At 40.3% G+C, this 18,750-nt stretch overlaps 2 protein-coding genes across 2 annotated transcripts; both read left to right on the top strand.

Annotated features, from left to right (window-relative positions):
- Positions 1-4,940: 4,940 nt before the first annotated feature.
- Positions 4,941-12,008, top strand: LOC308409094 (uncharacterized protein). Its single transcript, XM_080901623.1, has 7 exons — positions 4,941-5,168; positions 8,826-8,976; positions 9,400-9,543; positions 9,727-9,855; positions 9,965-10,195; positions 10,448-10,573; positions 10,949-12,008. Exons 1-7 carry the CDS (start codon positions 5,011-5,013, stop codon positions 11,174-11,176), a joined length of 1,167 nt encoding a protein of 388 aa, XP_080757749.1. The 5' UTR covers positions 4,941-5,010; the 3' UTR covers positions 11,177-12,008.
- Positions 12,009-14,010: 2,002 nt separating this feature from the next.
- On the top strand, positions 14,011-16,102 carry LOC308409092 (L-threonyl-[L-threonyl-carrier protein] 4-chlorinase). Its single transcript, XM_080901622.1, has 7 exons — positions 14,011-14,060; positions 14,419-14,609; positions 14,819-15,071; positions 15,151-15,242; positions 15,351-15,490; positions 15,585-15,689; positions 15,789-16,102. The coding sequence occupies exons 2-7, from the start codon at positions 14,480-14,482 to the stop codon at positions 15,873-15,875; spliced, it is 807 nt and encodes a 268-aa protein (XP_080757748.1). The 5' UTR covers positions 14,011-14,060; positions 14,419-14,479; the 3' UTR covers positions 15,876-16,102.
- The last annotated feature ends 2,648 nt before the right edge of the window (positions 16,103-18,750 follow it).

An 18,750-nucleotide genomic window follows, 5' to 3' on the forward strand; every position in this document is an offset into this window, starting at 1 on the left:
GCCCAATTCGTTCCAGTCCATTTTTAGAGCCAGACTTTTTTCTACAGGTTATAAAGAATTCAGCCCACACATACATGCATATAGAGGCCGCCGCATAGCAGGAGAACTATCCACTCCTCGGTCGTCCTCACTCTATGGGACACTCTCTGTTCCTCTCTACGATCTCTTGTTAGACTAAAAATCAATCCCATCGTGGAGTAGCAGCCCATTTGTCCTTGGCTTTGATAGTGGCGTGGGTCAATAAATGGCACCGCACCGCTTCTCCCTCGTTTGGCCTCCCAGCGAAACCTCTGCTTGGCACAGCAATACTCTGACTGGAGTTCATGATAGATGGCACAGACATGTGAATGGAATCACTGGAGCAAATCAGAGCTACTGGGCACCACTGACATATTTTCTTGCTCTCCCCCTTTTATATCAGGGTAACACATCAAATGCTAAAAGGGCTGCTTATACTGTAAACCACCCAAAAGCTGTTTGCAGGGGCTTTTGTTACCCTCTAGGAATACACGGGTTGCTACACAAGAGAATAACCAGCTCCCAGTTTGGATTCTGGAGACTGACACTCTGTACTCTCAGGATTAGGCTTAAAACTTTCCTTTTTAATAAGAAGTTCCTGTTAAAGGGGAGTTTTTCCTTTCTGCTGAAACCAAGGGCTTGCTTAGCAAGTAGTATGATTTTTGCCGTTTCCTTCAATAATTATAGGGTGTTTACCTCCAAATGTGTGTATATATGTATACATATGTGTTAGGGGTGCAACAATACTCGTATCGATATTGAACCGTTCGATACAGTGCTTTCGGTTCGGTACGCATATGTATCGAACAATACAAAATGTGTAATTTATTTTATCAACTTTCCTTCTGACGATGCTGTCTGTGTTGAGCGCTCAGTGAATCTGCGTTCGACTACTCCGCCTAGGCTGCACTGTCGAGCGCAGATCCACTGAGCGTTCAACACAAACAGCAGAAGGAAGAGCGCAGGGCAAGCTAGCGAGACAGAAGTTAAGCTCTCCTGGCAACATGGCAAATTGAACCTCCCCCACCCTCATTCAGATCTGGCGTTTGGAATTATTTTGGTTTTCATGTGAGGTATGACCCTGAAGGTAAGCGCGTCATGGACTAAAGTAAAACAGTATGTTGGATGTGCCACGCAATGCTCAATTACATGGGTGGGAACTAGTGTGTTAGCGCAGTTAGCTCGTTGACGTGTTGGCCGTCTAGCCCCACGCAGGGGTAGCTCGTTAACGGAGATTTGCCGTGTTGTGGCGTTAACGTCATTTCAACGAGATTAACGCTGACAGCACTAGTGGGAACACAACGAATATGACTGCACATTTACGCCGACATCATCCTAGTGCAAAGACAAGTGGAAGCAGACAAAAACAACAAGCATGCTTGCTACAAACTTTACCCGAGTCATTTAGACAGCCGTTAGCACATGATTCTCCTTATGGGGACCTGATATGTTTAATATTGTGGCGAGCTCAGACAAGGAGGAGACGGAGGTATCGTTTGGTCTCGCTTCCCGTGAGCTAGCCAGGGAGCACAGCCGTTTATTGACATCTGCAGAAGAACACTGCCGCTAGCTAACTGCTCAGCGCGGCAACCGCACAGCAACAACAACAACACCACACAGGACACCCTCTGACCCCGGAAGGACACACCGTCGCAGCGAGAAGGCGTCACCCGTCACTATGGCAACATAAACAAAACATAACTGTACAAACAGAACCCCGAACAGCCCTGACCCGCTACAATATGCTGCTGAGAATATAGCCCAGAAGAAGATGAGTGATTCCTCAATCAGATACAGGTGTTACCGCGCCAGATCCGCGGCCCCGAACCGTAGTAAGGAAACCTCTGGCAGTTACTTGAAGGTTCCGTAACTGACTCGTAGGCCAAAAAGTGATTGTCTGCCAAAAACTGATTTCCAATGTTTCCGTGTATTTTTTTTATGTGTAATATCTTTACGTATGTTCGTAAATAGACTTCGGTGAACAGGGTTTACAAAGGGGTTATATATAGAAAGACATTTTTAATGTTAATGAGATTGTTTTTAACTGCAAAAATAAAGGTTATATAAAAGTCACTGCCAAAAACTGATTGTGGCTTCTACCTTGTTACACGGATGTTGTTTGTGGCTCAAGATGACTATATGTAATCCATGAGGGGTGCATTTGACATCTGTTTCATATATTATAGCCCAACAAGTTACTTATAGCAGTTTAAATACAAGCAATCAATTTTTGGCAAATACCGGAAATCACTTTTTGGCAGACAATCACTTTTTGGCACAACACCGGCAACAGCTTACTATACAGGTCAACTCCGCTAGCAAAAAGATCGAAGGAGGCGTAGGAAACTGCTTCACCGAACTTTATTTCTTCTCTAAGGCACGAACACCGCGTACAGTGGGCTGAAACAGTTTACTCACAGCGAGCATCGCCGACACAACTCTGGCTGTCGAGGGAGTTATTATATTCCTTTTATTTATTTTCTTGTCGTCTCTTCTGTAGCTAACCGTTACTTTTTCCCCATCTCCGCTCTCTCTCTTCACACACACACACACCAGGCAGTCCCGCTACACACATCCCGAATACATTTCCCATCAGGCTTCATCCTTAAAGGGCCATGCCTGTAACACAGGGCTTGCAAATTTTTCCAGTCGGGCTACCAAAATCTATCGCGTGTCCGCTTGTTTATCTTCCACATAAACCTTTCACAATAAAGCTCAAGATCCTGTTGAGACTTTTCAAAATAAACGTAATCATGTAAAAGAGTATGCAGAGTACTTACGGATGAGAAGCAAAAAAGAGCTGCCAGGTGCTAAAAAATAAACCTTAGATTCAAACGTTAGAACAGGCTTTTCCCCGCAGCACGCCGTGTAATAAATACTCACAAAGAAAACGGCGGCCGTTACAACTTATGTCTAAAAATGTATAGTTTCATGCTTTGGTTAAAACACTCGACTCCAGATACACGACGCCCAGCTGGAAACACTTTACGCAAGTCGAGCTGCCCGCGATTCTCAGAATGTACAGAAAATGTAAAATTTTTGTGATTTATATCGTTATCAGGACGATAGATGTCTTATATCGGGATATGAGATTTTGGTCATATCACACAATTAAGTATTCCGGTCCATACTTAGGTTGAGTTACACGTGTAATGACTAAAACCAAAGTAACACTAAGACAAGTAGTTTAAAAGGTTTAGGAATGAAACAATAGTTTAGGTTCATGTCAGCATAGTCACTAAACGTAAAGTCAGCTAAACAGAATTACTTACTGCGACATATACAAAGACAGATGTTTGTAACAGTAAAATGTTGAACAATAACTTGTGATGTATGAAGTGTTATTTCCTGTTTCCTGGTTTTGGTATTTTTTTTAAGTGCAACAATAAAAAATGCCACAGAAGTTATGGGGTATTCACCATGGAAACGGCTATCAGCGGTCTACAGCCACAACATTCGAGTGACAATGGCCAAAATAACTACTGGTGACGCAAAGTGGTTGGGTCCCGTGTTAAACTTTTTTCTGTTTTTTGAAATGAGTTGAAATGAGTACTAATGAGACCGGAAATTGACATTTGAAAAGGTATTAAAAACATTAAAGAGTTATCAGGCGCCCAGACCTTAACCATCAGCTATAAAGTCATGCTTTACAAGGAAATAACTTACCGTGTGGACAGGAAGGCAATCTGTGTACAAACGGGTCAGACACTATAGTCAGAATCCTCGAGCAAGCTGGCACAGATCTGGCATGTGTTGTATGTGTATATATATATCTCTATATCTAGCTCTAAACAAACACTGAGTGAGAATCCCACGAGCTGTGCAGTTATTCAAGCACAGACTCATCTAAATGTATCCAAATTATCTTAAAGAGTAGTTTACAGTTTTCATACTGAACCACGGTGTGTGTGTATGAAATGTTTGGGGGACCCATTCTAGCCAAAAAGTTGCTGCTGAGATTTATTGCCTTTGACCAAAATGTCACACAAACAGTCTGAAACTGCCTCTCTTTGAGCCACTACTGTTCTTGTGGTTACAAAATATTTATTGGTCACAAGGAAAAAGGAAGTTGGGAAGTAGTCATCAGTTAATGAGTTAACGGTAAAAGATCAGGAGATTTATTTCCATTGACCTTTGAATGCTTAAAATGCTAAAATACTATATTTGCAGTTTGGTATGTACGTAAAATGTTTCTCAGGAATTCATTTTTTTACCACGACTGGCCTCGAATCTCTCGGACATGATGGGAAACAGTGTGTAGCAAACTAGGTTGTCAAATTAATTTCCTTAGTGTTAATAAAAGACAGCTTAGCCTGACTAAGAGGAACATAATTAACAAAAATCCTTTCATTTACTTGATTGTCCCTTGGATGAACTTGTGATTTACTAATTAACCTGTTGCAGCCAATTTCCCTCAGTCCCAGTAATGAGCAGACTGGTGAATGCAATCAGCCTGACTCTGTCATTATGCGTTATGAATAAATGTATGCATTACCATTATTATCAATTACATGTCCTACAATACATAATCATGCATAAATTATGCATATCTATTCAGCTCCTCACCTATTAGCTCTTTTCTGAATTGCTTATTCAGAAACAGCTCAGCTAACGGGCACGCAGTCCCCAACACTGACCCACATGCACAGACTCACACAATCGACACTAACTGGAGTTTCCCAAATTCTCCAAATGATCTAAACCAAAAAGGCCAACTGAGAAAACATTTGAATAATGTGTGGTCACATGTGGGGGGTTACAATACTTTCAACAGCTAAAGTACGGTGGGACAGACCCTCCTCAGCAAAGAGCTGGAACAGCTTGTCACTTCCTATTCGTTGCATCATGTGGCTCATGGTCTCGGCTACTTCCTCTTTTCACTACGTATCAATACTAGACGACAGTATTTACTTTCCACCACACGCGCCGGGGAGGCTGTATGAAGAACAACTAGTTTGAGGACTTCATGACGATTTACATATTCGATTTATAATGGATGGAGATCTGCTGTCTTTGTCATCTTCCTCCTCGTTATCATCTTCAGCAGCAGAAGGAGAACCAACAGGAGGACAGAAAGATGCTTCACCTAAAAGTGACAGCAGCCTTCCTCAGAGCCAACAGGAACCCAAATCAGCTGAAGAAGAGTTATGGTGAGTGTGTAAGTGTGTGTGAGTGCGTGTGTGTGTATTTCTACTTATGAAATAGAAACAAAAACAGGAAAATATGCGGTAAATCATAATCAACAAATTTCCCACATGTGGGACTAATAAAGGTTATCTTATCTTATCTTATCTTATCAATCACAGCCTCAAATCCACTCATGGTAAGATTTATGTAGGCAGGATTGCATAGATGGCTACCTATAGTGTCCAAGGGGTGCTGAGTTTCTGTCCACCTAAAAAAAGTACATAGTTTCAGACCCCGAGGTATACAATAAATTTTAGAAATGCTTTAAAAAGACTCAAAGTCCCATTGTAGATAAAAACCTTTTAAGTGACATGTTTTTAAAGATATTTGTGTAGTTTTACGAGGAAGTTCCCCTCAGCGAGAGGAGGAATAAAGAGTAACTGCGGAGTTTCCCATGAGATCACCAAAAAAACGTAGGCTTCAGTTCACTGTTTCGCAAGACTTGGTTTAAATAGAAATACCACCAAAATGTCATTTCTTGCTTAATGTCAAGAAATCAAACTTTAAAAAAGTATCATTTAAGTGTCTTTTATGTTTCTTACACTTATTTCATGGTACATATAAAACATATGCGTGTGACTAATATTCTTTCTTCTCAATGGGGGGTGGGTACACTTTATCACAGTATTTACCCATATGATGAGTCTTAAAATCAGCCTCGTCCGCCTCCTCCTGTGGGGCTTTAACTGTGGCCACCCCACGCACAAGTAGAGTGATATTTGTCAGGGTTACCAGCAAGAAGGAAAGATTTTTTTCTGTCTACCTCTTTATTATATGCCATGACAGTAAATTACCATATTGCCGCAGAAGGCAGTAGCATTTTGGTGTCCTTCCGAGATGGCATATGATTGAAAACTTAGTGAAACTGGGTCACGGAGTGTGTATCGACTGTCAAAGCTGGAAGAGAAAAAGCTCTATATCAGGGAGACATGGAGCATAGTTGCTTCAGTGGGATGGCTGAATACACAGTGTTAGCTTGCCAAGACAGGGTTTTTGACATGGGTGCATTTGTATTTAATGCCGCAGTGGCCACTAAAGTTAGGCTCTGTTTCATTTCATTGTGTTTCTTTACAGCTTCTGCCCTCATACTGCACCTCCCAAACTGCAGAGCAGAGGGTTCATTGTAGCTGATTTCCCTATTAGTGACCATAAACAGTCTGTGCTAAAGCCCTTTGTGCTCTCGTTGAGCCCAGAAATATGACAGATGGCACAGTGTAAAATTAGACAAGCAGTTTTAACCATGGATACACTTGCTTTTTGTATAATAACCGTTTCAAATCTCAGAACAGGCTTTGAGCATTTTAAACGTACCAAAGGAACTTTTGCAGAATTTCCTCAATGTTTTTTGAAAATATCACCTTTTCAGAGAACAAGGGAAAAGTCACTGTTCTGAGTGTTGTTAACAACATTTATTTTGTTATCCAGAGCTTTCAGCAGTTCTTAGAAAAGCATAGTTTTTAAATGAACTTTGGTTACTAAGAGAGGTTATACAGGGCACTGGTGTATTTGGAGGAACTTTTGAGGTTTGTTTTGTCGTTGCTAAGCTAAACTAAAATGTTGCTGGTGCCCAAAATTAGTAACACTGGACATAGAATGAAAATAATAAAAAAAAAAAAAAACTTCCCTTAATACTGTTCCTATAATCACGAGAGGACACAGAATGTATAGTCCCATTAGAGAAGCTGATTTACCTGACAGCAAAGTTATCTATTTAAATAAAGGTTAGTAGTAGGTCCAAGTAGGGTTTGAATCTGGTAGCTGGGGCCTTTTTACATGTACTTTGACTTCCTGGTAGCCAGGTTTGGGGGGATTCCCACTGTCCTATCTCTATCAGCCCTGACTACGCCCTCTCAACCTCTGACAGCTGAGATAGGCTTCAGCTAGAGGTGGGCAGATCGAACCAGATAATCATTTTTTGGAAATTAAAAGAAATATACCACAAACATAACACATGTTATTTATGGCCTATAGCAGATTTACAGCTTTAAACAAGAGAAGCCAACCCAAAGTGCTTTAGAGAAAGGTACATTTGCATTCCAGATCACCAAAATCTCCAGAAATCCCAGTTTCTGTCACCCAAATGCAGAACTAGGAAGACAAAAGTAAAGTAAAAATCATAGCTTTACTCAACACTTAAAAAACAACGACTAACTAAACTACTGTAGGGATGTACGCATGGATGTAAACTCATACATCATGAGGGAGAACACGGCAAAGAACAAAGGGAGACAGTACACAGGCAGGAGGCTACCAAAGTAAAACAGGAAACAGCACACTCGATCAAGACCGAGACACATGAATTTCACATAGTACTGGACCACAGATGAATAAACATGAAAGCAGAGGGAAATCAGACAAACACGGGGACATGACCAGGGAGATAAAGGATAACAAAACTCGGAGACAGACGAAAACAAGAGGCACTGATGACAAGGCAGAGACGAAACCAAGGAACAGACTAGACACGAGAAGAGAACTACACTGCTCTCTCCTGCATACGCCGTCTTCACAGGTATCAGTACTGTATCAGCAACACTGGCCCTGTATTTACTTGGTATCAGATTGATACCATGTGTGCAGTATTGCACAGCACTAGCTTCAGCAACCCTGAAATGGATAATGGAAGAAAATGGATGTATGGTTAGATTTATTTATTTTAACAGATTACATCACATTTATATATAAAAAGAGTCTTTGTAGCAATAGTAATAATAGTAATAGCTTCAAAAGTTAACCCATTGTGCCATTTTGCTCATGTTTAGACTTCCATGTTCCTATTTGTGGCTATTGCCTTGCTGCTTTCTGAAATTGTGTAACACAGATTTTCACATAGCAGGACACTGAACATAAGTGGATGAAAGCATGTGTTTGCGGAGGAGTTTAGCCTTGAGGGGAATGAGGTATGATCGCAAATTGTTATTCTTTGTAGTACTTAGCTCTGTGAGGTTGCGGCAGTATTTTTGTGTTAAGAAGCCCTGTGGCCTGCGTTCACTGTTTTGTGTGTTCCTCTGTGAGCAGATACCCCACCTCCCCACCCTCGGGCTTCTTCTCCCCCTTTTGACTGCTTAGCTGTTTCTTTTTAAGTAGAGCTCCTATCAGAGCTGGTAGAAAGGAAGCTAGTTTGACTAATTAGACCTTGCAAATATTTTTCGTTCCTGCGTGCAGTTCAATAGAAAAGTGCATTTTCCAGGGATCATCACCCACGTTGTTTCCATGGGCTATCAATGCGCAGATACATCGGATAGTAAACAAACTTTGATATGCCAGGAGAGACACTGAGAAGAACATCGCTCTGTGTGTGTGTGCCTGAGTATTTTGAGTACATAATGTGACTATGCATTTGTGTGTGTGTGTGTGTGTGTGTGTGTGTGTGTGTGTGTGTGTGTGTGTGTGTGCGTGTGCGTGGGTGTGCATAATGGCTCCTATTCGATTCCCTGTAAGTGCACTCTACGGGAGTGGGCGTTCAAAAGTACCTTGACTTTTTTTTAAGTGTACATGTGCTGGCTTATTAATGGAAATCCTTTTCTGATGTTCTTGATCGTGATTTTATTTAAGGCAAACTCCATATCCTCCTCTGGTATGTATGCATGTGTAAACAGCATCTGTGTGTCGGTGTGCAGGGTGCAGGAGGAGAGTCCCGTGGCTGACAGGCTGCTGTCCACAGAGGAGCAGGTGACTCTGATCACAGAGAGTCTGACAGTCACCTCGACTGACCAGGAAAAGCTGCTGCTGCTCAACAAGAACACTGAGCTCCGCAGAGTCAACAAGGAGGTACAGCATCGCATTAAAACCGGCACATATTCTCCACTGGCCCGCATTTTATTGCTGATGTTGGCAATTACATTTAGTTCTCTCTGAAAACCAGAGGAGAACTGTGGGTGTTGTGTGAAAATTGCTGCAAAGCTGTGAAGAACCATCATTTGAGTTCAATTTTTCACTATTATACAACCAGAGCTTCCTGATTTTAATTAGTTGCTTCTTAATAAAAAAAAGGAAACCGAGGGGGGGGGGTAACTAATGCATTTAGAGTAAGAATGAAGTGCCCGGCTTCAGTTTGTGATGCCAGCATTGTTGTGACGACAGACAGAGTGACGGCAGTAAAGATTAAATGAACGAAGCTATTGATTACTGCAGTGGAGGCCTTGGCAGTAATGACTGTTGTGTGATGATGATGGTCATGATGATGTGTCACAGCTGATGAAGCTGAACGAGGACTGGGACCAGGTGTACCGCAGTGCCACGCTGCGTCTACAGCACAGGCTGGAGGCTTTGGAGCTGGAGAACAGCGCAATCAAACAGCTAAACAACAGACTGCTCCTCAAAGTTGAACATCAGCAGGTAAATGCAAGCGCTAACACACCACCACCGCACAACTTATTCCGGGCATTTGCTTATATACTGAGAAGTGGGTGTCGTAGACGAGGGGATTCCTAAACAGTTATCTTGCAGCTGTTTTAAATAGCCATCGATAATAGATGTGGTTTGCATGTGTGATATTTATTGCTATATTTGGGATTGCAGAGTGCAAAGGAGTACTATGAGCAAGCATTGATGCAGGAGCTAAAGAAGAACCAAGAGCTGCAAGAATATATCAGGCTGCTGGAGAGCAGGTTGCACCACCCAGGGAGAGACTTCACACCTGCCAAACCGGTATTGCTCCTGTCAGAGGGTCTCACCTGTACCTGATCGCATTGTGCATTTTCTTTTCTTTTTTTCAGTTGTATGATCATCTCTTTGTCTTTTTTTTTTTCCATCAAAGGGAAGCTTTACTACTGTGATGCGAGGTCCAGCTCTGGGCCCCGGAAGTCATCCTGACCTGTCTTGCGGCTCTGCACAAAACCCTTCACCCTCCTTTTTCCCAGCTTCTACCAGCCCAGAGGCTGAGTATCAGCGAAAAGGCCAGGCCAGCAGTTCCCCACTGGGAGTGCTGGAAAACTCCAAGCAAGAAGTGCATGATTTAAAAGAGCAGCTGGAGGCACTGAGATGTCAGGTGGGCTGCTCTCTTCTGCACAGCTTCCAGAAATGTGTCTGTTTCTAATGAGAGGAGAGCAGAATTGATGTCGACTCACTGTTGCCAGGGAAAGATTTGCTTAATGCTGAAAGAGACTTCAATGAAGCGGTGAACGGCACCACCAAGTGGTGGCTCTGTGCCGCGCAGACATTCATAATAATAAGCGTCCGCAGATTGCAAAATACGGCTTTAACGATGGCTCGCTGCCGTGTTTTTGTCTTGTGTCAGCAGACTGAGATATATGAGGCAGAATATCAGACAGAGCACAACGACCACAAGCACACGCTGCAGGAGAACCGAAGGCTGAGGAAGAAGAGAGAGGAGATGCGCCAACAGGTGGCACTACTGCAAGAACAGGTAGTGTTTTTGTCTATGCACAAGAGTACACACTCACACAGGCGAACACACCCACATTCATACTTAAATCCCTTAAGCAAAGATTATGAAACCTGCCTGCTTTCTGATCTTGATGCAAACCTTGCAAAATAAATGTGAACAAACAGAAAATTCATGCAGTGACTGGTTATTTCTTTTGGCTTATAGTGTCAAACTAGAGACTTTAATGCCATATTTTTATTTATGTAATATGTTTAAACATATTGTAGTAGGCATATATGATTAATCCACAGCTGCTCCAAATAAAACAATATACGGATTAAACCCCTTTCAGCTTCGACCTGAATGTCTTAAAGATGTGTTTGTCACTGGAATCTCGTGTGTTTTTCTCATCAGCTTAAGATATATGAGGATGACTTCAGACGGGAGCGGTCGGACAAACAGATGCTGCAGAGGCTGCTGTTACAGAAGACGTCTGAAAACAAAAACCCTGTGCTCATCCACCGCTGTAATAATGAGCAGCAGCTGCTAGGGGGCGACAAGAGACCACAAAATGGAGAGAAAAGGAAACAGCACCACCCACTCTGCCCAAAGCACCCAAACAGGGACAAAGAGTCAGTGTGACACTTAGAGGGAAAGTGAGCCATGTTTACAGAAAATGAGTGCCTGGTAACATCAGACTCACTAAATGTGTCAGCAGCTCGCAAAGGATCTTGAGTACTAAGTCTCGTCTGGAAAAGCATCATTAGACAAAGTAAAACTCTTCATGTAATTTTTTAAGCACTTCAGCACAAACATTTGCCAGTGTGTACATAACTCTCACTGCTGCAAGTTTGAAGTTTCCTTATAGTGTAAAAAGAACAACCTTATGAAATATTCCCTTCACAGCCGAAGAGAAACTGAAACAAAAAGAACAGAAAGAGAAGTAGGAGACCAGAACTGAGCGAGAAGATGAGTGAACCAAAAACTGTAGTTTGAGCTAAACAAACACCTCACAGATCCTCAGCTGACAGCTTCACTGTTTGTGCACGAATGTGCTGGTTTGTGAAAGGAAGTATCTACACACTGCTGTACATATGACATCATCACTTAGAACAAACATAACCAGACAAGTTTCAGAAGAAGGTTCTTTCTTTTATTTTTAAGGAATATTTTGAAACTATAATGACGTTGTTACTTAACATGACAGTTTTCAGCTGTGCTAACTCGATCACTTACCCACATAACTTAACTTATAACTTAATAATTTAGCAATGCGGGACTGATATTGATTGAAGATGTGCCTGTATAGATAGTTTAGTCAAAATCAGGCATGATTTATGAGTGTAGTTCATCACACTTGCATCGTTTCATGTTTCCGATAAAGTGTAAATATGCTTTTATTAGGATTAACATATTTAAGTTGCCTTTTGAATCTTTCACTTCATTGCAACACTTTTGTGTAACCCTTTTTTGTAAAAGGTCATTTAATATCTATAATGTTTAATTAAAGATACAGATAATTAATATCACTAACAATTATATTTTTATTAGTTTGTGTAATTAAAGATTGTTTAAATGGCATATATTGCATATACCATGGTGTTGGTGGTTTTGTAGTACATTCATGCTTTTACTGATCAATGATCATTCCTGACATCTCACAAACACAGACAAGGTGTTATGTTATGTTATTAACATAAGGTTTAGCGTCATACTAGTCATCATAATAATGCTTATATATGCATTACAAATTATTTATTCTCATATGGATTCATAAATGACAGTTGTGGCTTTATTAAGCTATCTGTGTAATGTTCATAGATACTAATTGGCTAATATACAAAGCAGTTATTAGCCAATTAGTAAACATTATAAAATAAAGCATGATTTGATGATCAATTTTAATACATGTATTCGCATTGATTCAGAATACCAACACAGCTGTGCCGTTTATGTGGTTCTTCAGTGGACGCATTGCACTGAACCATCAAACCTATTTGCAATTTCAGAAAGTTGTACAAGGAAGGTTGAGTGGGTTTTTTTCCTCAGAGATTAATATCTTTGCAGTCTGAAGGAAGCAGTTAGGGCTGCTGCACGTTTTTACTGCTAAGTGGTCTTTGTCGTCACTGAAACCAGAAAGAGTGACTGGAGGGGTTTTCCTAAACAAGATTTTCCACTGCATACTTCTAGGTTTTTGTAACAGACTGTGAAAGGTTGCCTGTCTTTGTATTAAAGGGTCGTTACGTTTATTTGGTCACTGATTAATTGATTTTCACAGATATATTTAAAAGGACAATTGCTTGTCAGCACCAAAGTGATAGAAGGAAGTCACTGTGGAAGCTGCTCTTTGTCACACTGAAACCGATCTGCATCCTCAAACTGATGGGTTGCTTCTACGCTGCTCATTTATCCCTGTTTTCCAGTTTATGAATAAAATATATTGTTATTAATTTTCCCACAAGACCTTGACTCTAGTTTGGTCTTTTTATCAGCTTTTATCATTGAAATATAATGACACAAGTTATGGTTATGGTTACAAGGTTATGCTTTTATTGCATTGGCACTATGTTTGGGATTTTTTGCCATGGTGAATAATTAAGCCGTTCGCAACCAGGTGCTTTCCAGATGGTGTTTTACGGTGGATCAAAAGAGGTACTGACATCAATCTGGACAAGAGCCCAAACACCAGTGGCTGAAATGCAGCCCCAAACCATGACGGAGCCTTCACCGTGTGTTACAGATTGCTGTAGAAACTCACTGTTTTACGTCTATCTTGACCTGCTGCCCACAGATGTGCTCAGAAGTTTACATATGGGCATAGCTGTCAGTCCAGTTCTTATATAATTCGGGATATCTTACCCTTTTCTCCCTCTTTCCCTTCATTATGAATAGCTTCTTGACAGCCACCCTTCACAGAGACCATTTCTGATGAGGCTTCAGTGAAGAGCAGATGGTTTAACTGAAGCACCAGATGTATTCTTGAAATCTTGTCTCAAGTCTTTCATGGATTTTTACCTATTGTTTAAGGACGGAAGAGGCTTGGTTCAAAACTTTTACACAGCACCACTGATATAATAGGAAAGGACAGAGAAAAATAAAACATCTTCACACCATCATTATGCACAATATGAAGTATGTCTTTTTCTCATCGGTTCCTCATTCTGTAAATTCCTGACAAGGAAAAGAACGTGTTGAACAAAAGGTTGTGATGAGCGAGGGCATTTAGTCAATGAATTCATGTTGCTTGAAAGGTTTTTGTTTCACAACATGTCACACCTTTAAGATACAATTTCTTTTTCCTGATGGTAAAATCGTTCACTGCTCTGGTATTCATTGACCTCAAAAGGATGGAATGTGACAATCATTGTGTGGCACAATTTCAAATCAAAGACGTTTTACGATGACACAGAGAGGAGGTCCTTGGAAGGTGGGTTGTACACTATATAAATCTGTGCAGCAGAAGCATTGGAGAGCATCCAGGATCCAGACTTGGAGAGACACCAACTGAAGACTGAACAGTGCACAGGTGTGATGCTATTAACACATTTACTCCAGCAGTTATGGTTAATAATAACAGCTGTATTCCCTGTGGTATATTCTCCACATTTCACCAAGTTATACATTTCTTATTTTACTTGTTTTTTACTGTGGTTTTGCCACTCCAGAAAAATAAGTCAGTTTTGCATCTCTGTAGGGTGTTTTCTTAATTTGCTTTAGTCCACAGAACAAACATTGTTTATATGGTTTATTTTCACCCATCATGGCAAGTGGGCAGGACTTTTTTATTTTTATGTCGCTGAAAACACGAAGGAAAACAGGAACTGTTTTGCCTTACCAACTTTTCTATATCTTCTCTACCCCTTAAATACCACCTCAACAAACAGCTTCTACATTATAAATTCTGAAAAAGCCTTAGCCATCGTCTGTGAGACAAGTCCTGCAGAGATGACTGCATCCACAGAGAAACTGCGAGAGAGCTACAACCAGCAGGGCTTCCTCTCGGCACTGCCTGTGCTGAATGAGACAGAGCTGAGGGAAGCAAGAGATGTCTTTTCTAAGTTGGAGATGGAATTTGGTAAGTAGCACACAGCGATGAAGAGAGATGGGTAACAAGACAATGCTAGTGCAGAAAAGACAGTTGAGGAAAAAGTAGCAACAGATCATTAATGAGTTGAATTTATCTTCTAAAAGTACGAATATGCATAAAAGTAATTAAAACTAGTAGACTAAATTTTGCCCTGTTTTTTCTAAGGAAAGCTGTGTTATGTTTATACATATATCCAGGTACTGAGTACACGCAGTACAGCCTTCACAATGCTCACCTCCAGTATCCATGGGTGATGAACCTGACCAAGCACCCTCACATCCTGCAAGTGATCACAGCCGTCTTGGGCCCAGATGTGATCCTGCTGGATTCCCGCTTCATCTGCAAATACCCAGCATCGGTCAAACCAGCCAAGGAGGAAACAATTGCCCAAAGCAATGGGCACGCTGAAAAAGATGAACTTCCATACGTGGCCTGGCATCAGGACATGAGGTAAATTTTACTCAACAGACAAAGAAGCAAACACGTGTTTGTTTTGCTTTCCTATGCCTAACTCTAATTGTTTGTTCAGGTACTGGGGTATCACTGGCGGCCCTGTTCTTTCTGTGTGGCTTGCTTTGGATGACTCACTAAAAGAAAACGGTGCCCTGCGGGTTATCCCAGGTATTTCATCTGCTTTAGTGTTTTGTTTTTCTTTTATACAACTTGCTATAAAATGTGCTTTCTAAAATCAGCAGTCTTACTCACAGTGTTGAGCTTTGCCTCCTGTAGGCAGCCACTGCTCAGGCATGTTGCCCCATCGCCAAGCCCTCCGCCCTGGGAACATGCTGTCAGTGAACCAGGAGATCCCAGAGGAGCTGGTGCAGGTGGAGGAAGCTGTGTTATGCCCTCTGTTAGCTGGACAGATGTCTGTGAGTTCGGTTTTATTCTTAACTTAAAAGGCTGTAAATGAGGATAAAGACATTGTATGTTGAATGAATGACCTTTTGTTTCTTTAACATATAGATTCATGATGGACTCCTTGTGCATGCAAGTGATGCCAACACATCACAAAAGAGACGCTGTGGGTTTGTGATCCGTTACGTTCCCACCTGTGCTTACCCCACAGAGGTAAGGCCGACGTTTTTCCCTGTTTTGAAAGAATCAGAGTTTCCTCTTGTATTTTTCTGTTTTACTGTTTTACTTACTTATTTTACTTCTGTTTCTTAGGATCCTGATCGTCCAAGGAAGTTTCATGCAACAAAGTTGGTCAGCGGGACAGACGCATTCAATCATTTCTCCAACAAAAGCACATGAATATAAGTATTCATGTGACTACAGTCCAATTTGCAAGACCAGGAGTTAATATATGTTACAGAAATATAATGTGTTGTTAAAGCAAATGTTTAAGTTTTATAATCAAATCAAATTTCAGATTATTGATATATTTATCACATTTCTGTCATTTTTTGACATAACTTGCTGTGTTTAAATTCCTTTAACTCTATATCATGAATTAATTAAATAATTGAATGTGTAGAAACTGTTTTGTGCCATAAACTGGTTTGTAAAATTTGAAATAAATGACAAATTGCATACAAACAAAAGAGACTCACGGCGATTTTGCTTTCCAACTAAAATCTTTATATCATATTAATGACGAAAAATCTACAATATGCCAAAAGCCAATTCAGGATGTTTGCTTGGTGTAACAGATTTGTTATAAATTTAGACCGAGTTCAACAGTAAAAACTTTTCTTTCTTTTTTTTTTACACAAAGCGCTGTTACATTCTTATTTAATGCACAAAGCAGAGTGAAGTCTACTTTGTGAAATTAAACTTATTGACTCTTAAATTTTTGCATTTTCCTGTTCAATTCTCATCATAAACAGAGATGCTCATACAGCTGTTATTATAAACAGTACTGTGCAAAATGCTTGAGCCAACCCTCGGTTCTGTATATTTTCCTAGCAAAATGGCTAATAGGTAATACAAATGGAATTATATTTTATATTCTAACAAGCTTGAAACTAAATATTTGGTGTGATCACCTTTATTCTTCAAAACAGCCTGAACTCTTGTAGGCAGATTTCTTGTAAATTCTTTAAGTAGTTTTCAGGAATAGCTATCTAGATTTCTTGAAGGACACTCAAAGCTCTTCTCTGAATGTCGGCTGCCTTTTTGTTCCATTCTCTGTCAATCCATGGCTGATGATAGTGTTGCATAGGGCTTTTCCGGGTACCCTTTTACAGCTGTGTATTTGGGATCATTTTCATACTGAAAAATGAATCAGTGTTTTGCAAGATCTCCAGCACTACTGGCTGAAATGCAACCCAAACCATGACAGAGCCTCCACCGTGTTTTACAGATGGCTGTAGACTCTCACTGTTGTACCTCTTTCATAACCTCCTCTGTACACATTACTGACAGCTTTATCCAAAACTTCAAATTTGGACTCATCACTGCACCTGTAGTGGTTGATGCTCAGTCCAGTTCTTGTGTAATCTGCAGAAGTGCAGTGTTGTTTGTGAGCAGGTACGGTATGTTTGAGTTTTAATTTGTTTCAAACATTATTTCACTACAGTAGTTCACATTATTAACTACAACTGTGCATAAAGTGGTCTATCTGACCATCTTCGTACAATACACCTCACTCCTCCCTGCATGAATCTTTCTTTTTTATTCGTTCCTGTGGGGTGGAACTCAGCTCTCTCTAAGTCTGACACTGTCTCTCTCTTCTTGGTGAATTCTGTTTTGTAGCGCTTTTCACAGAGTTAATGTCAGAGTTAGAGAAATATCTGACGCAGGTCCAGCGCAGGATTCATCCAGAATAGTTTTGTTACAAACCCGTGAAATCTGTGTAACAGTGTAACCGTTGACCTGACCAGTATTTACCGTCAGCTCCTGACCCTTCCTCGTATCGAAGTTAGACTGTAATTGTGTTGACTTCCCTGTTGAAGCTGTTTTACGAAGCTTCGGGCAGAGCTGGAAGTACCCGCGCAAGGATACCGATGGTTACACTACACCCTCTTGCAGTAAAGGGAGGGTATGTTGTGACACAATACAACACAATGACACAATAAACCAGCAGATCGAGTTATTTCTCTGACTCATCTGCACAACGTGATCACTACATTTTTCAATTTTTCAATTTTCAATTTCAATTTTTTCCCTAATGTGGTCCAAATTTATATATATATATATATATATATATATATATATATATATATATATATATATATATATATATATATATATATATATAAACTACCTCTTAAGTTACAAAGTTTATTTGTATTGTGTTCAGAAAATGGGGACGGCAGAAGGAAGTTTTATTTTAAGCACCGGTTTGCTCGAACCACACAAAGGCAAATGTGTCCAACAGTCATAGGCATAAGAAACTGGAATTCTCTCACTGATCATCTTAAGTGTTGTATAAATGTTTCTCAATTTAAAATCTGCTATAAGAATAAAATGATAAACCAATATGAAGAAGTTGAAAAGAATAGAATTTAATTGTAGAAAAATGATCCTTTTAGTTTGATATTTAGTGGTATTGCTCATTGTTGAGTATATTGTTCTGTTTGCTTTGTTTTGTTTTGTAATGTGCAGAAAATTGTCATAGTGTAATTTTGGTTGCCTACTTGTATTATCACAGATAGGGGGCAGGTATCAATAAGAATTTATTCTTCTTCCTGCTCCTTTTCATGCATGGAAACAGTGTTACTTTAATTGAAAGGAAGGTTATGTATGGGAATGCATTACTGCTGTACCATGTGTGAAACAAACAAAAATATATATATATATGAGGACATGTTTCCAATAAAAAGTGGGTAACGTGATGGGTGGATGGCTCGAAGCTGTGAGCGCAGTGCTAAAACCTTGACTCTGTCCTGTAACTCTTCACAGAGTGTTTAGAGTTGAGTCCCTTTCTCAGTATTGATACTGTTTTACTACTGCCGAGCACAACTGAACAAAACTAAACATTTGCAGTTTTTCGAGTTGCATGTCCGCTCGGAAATCGGTGCACAATTACAACGTGTTTGTGCGTCTTTTCTCGATTTTCGTGGTTTCATTTCTACCAGAGCCACACACTAACACCATACTAACATTTCTAAAGCACTTAAATGAATGTGACTTTGTTAGTGTGTCCGAGTTTAATAAGTACCTGCAACCTCACCGAAAAAACGAA

The sequence above is a fragment of the Rhamphochromis sp. 'chilingali' genome (genome assembly GCF_963969265.1).
Source record: "Rhamphochromis sp. 'chilingali' genome assembly, chromosome: 13".
Taxonomy (NCBI): Eukaryota; Metazoa; Chordata; class Actinopteri; order Cichliformes; family Cichlidae; genus Rhamphochromis; species Rhamphochromis sp. 'chilingali'.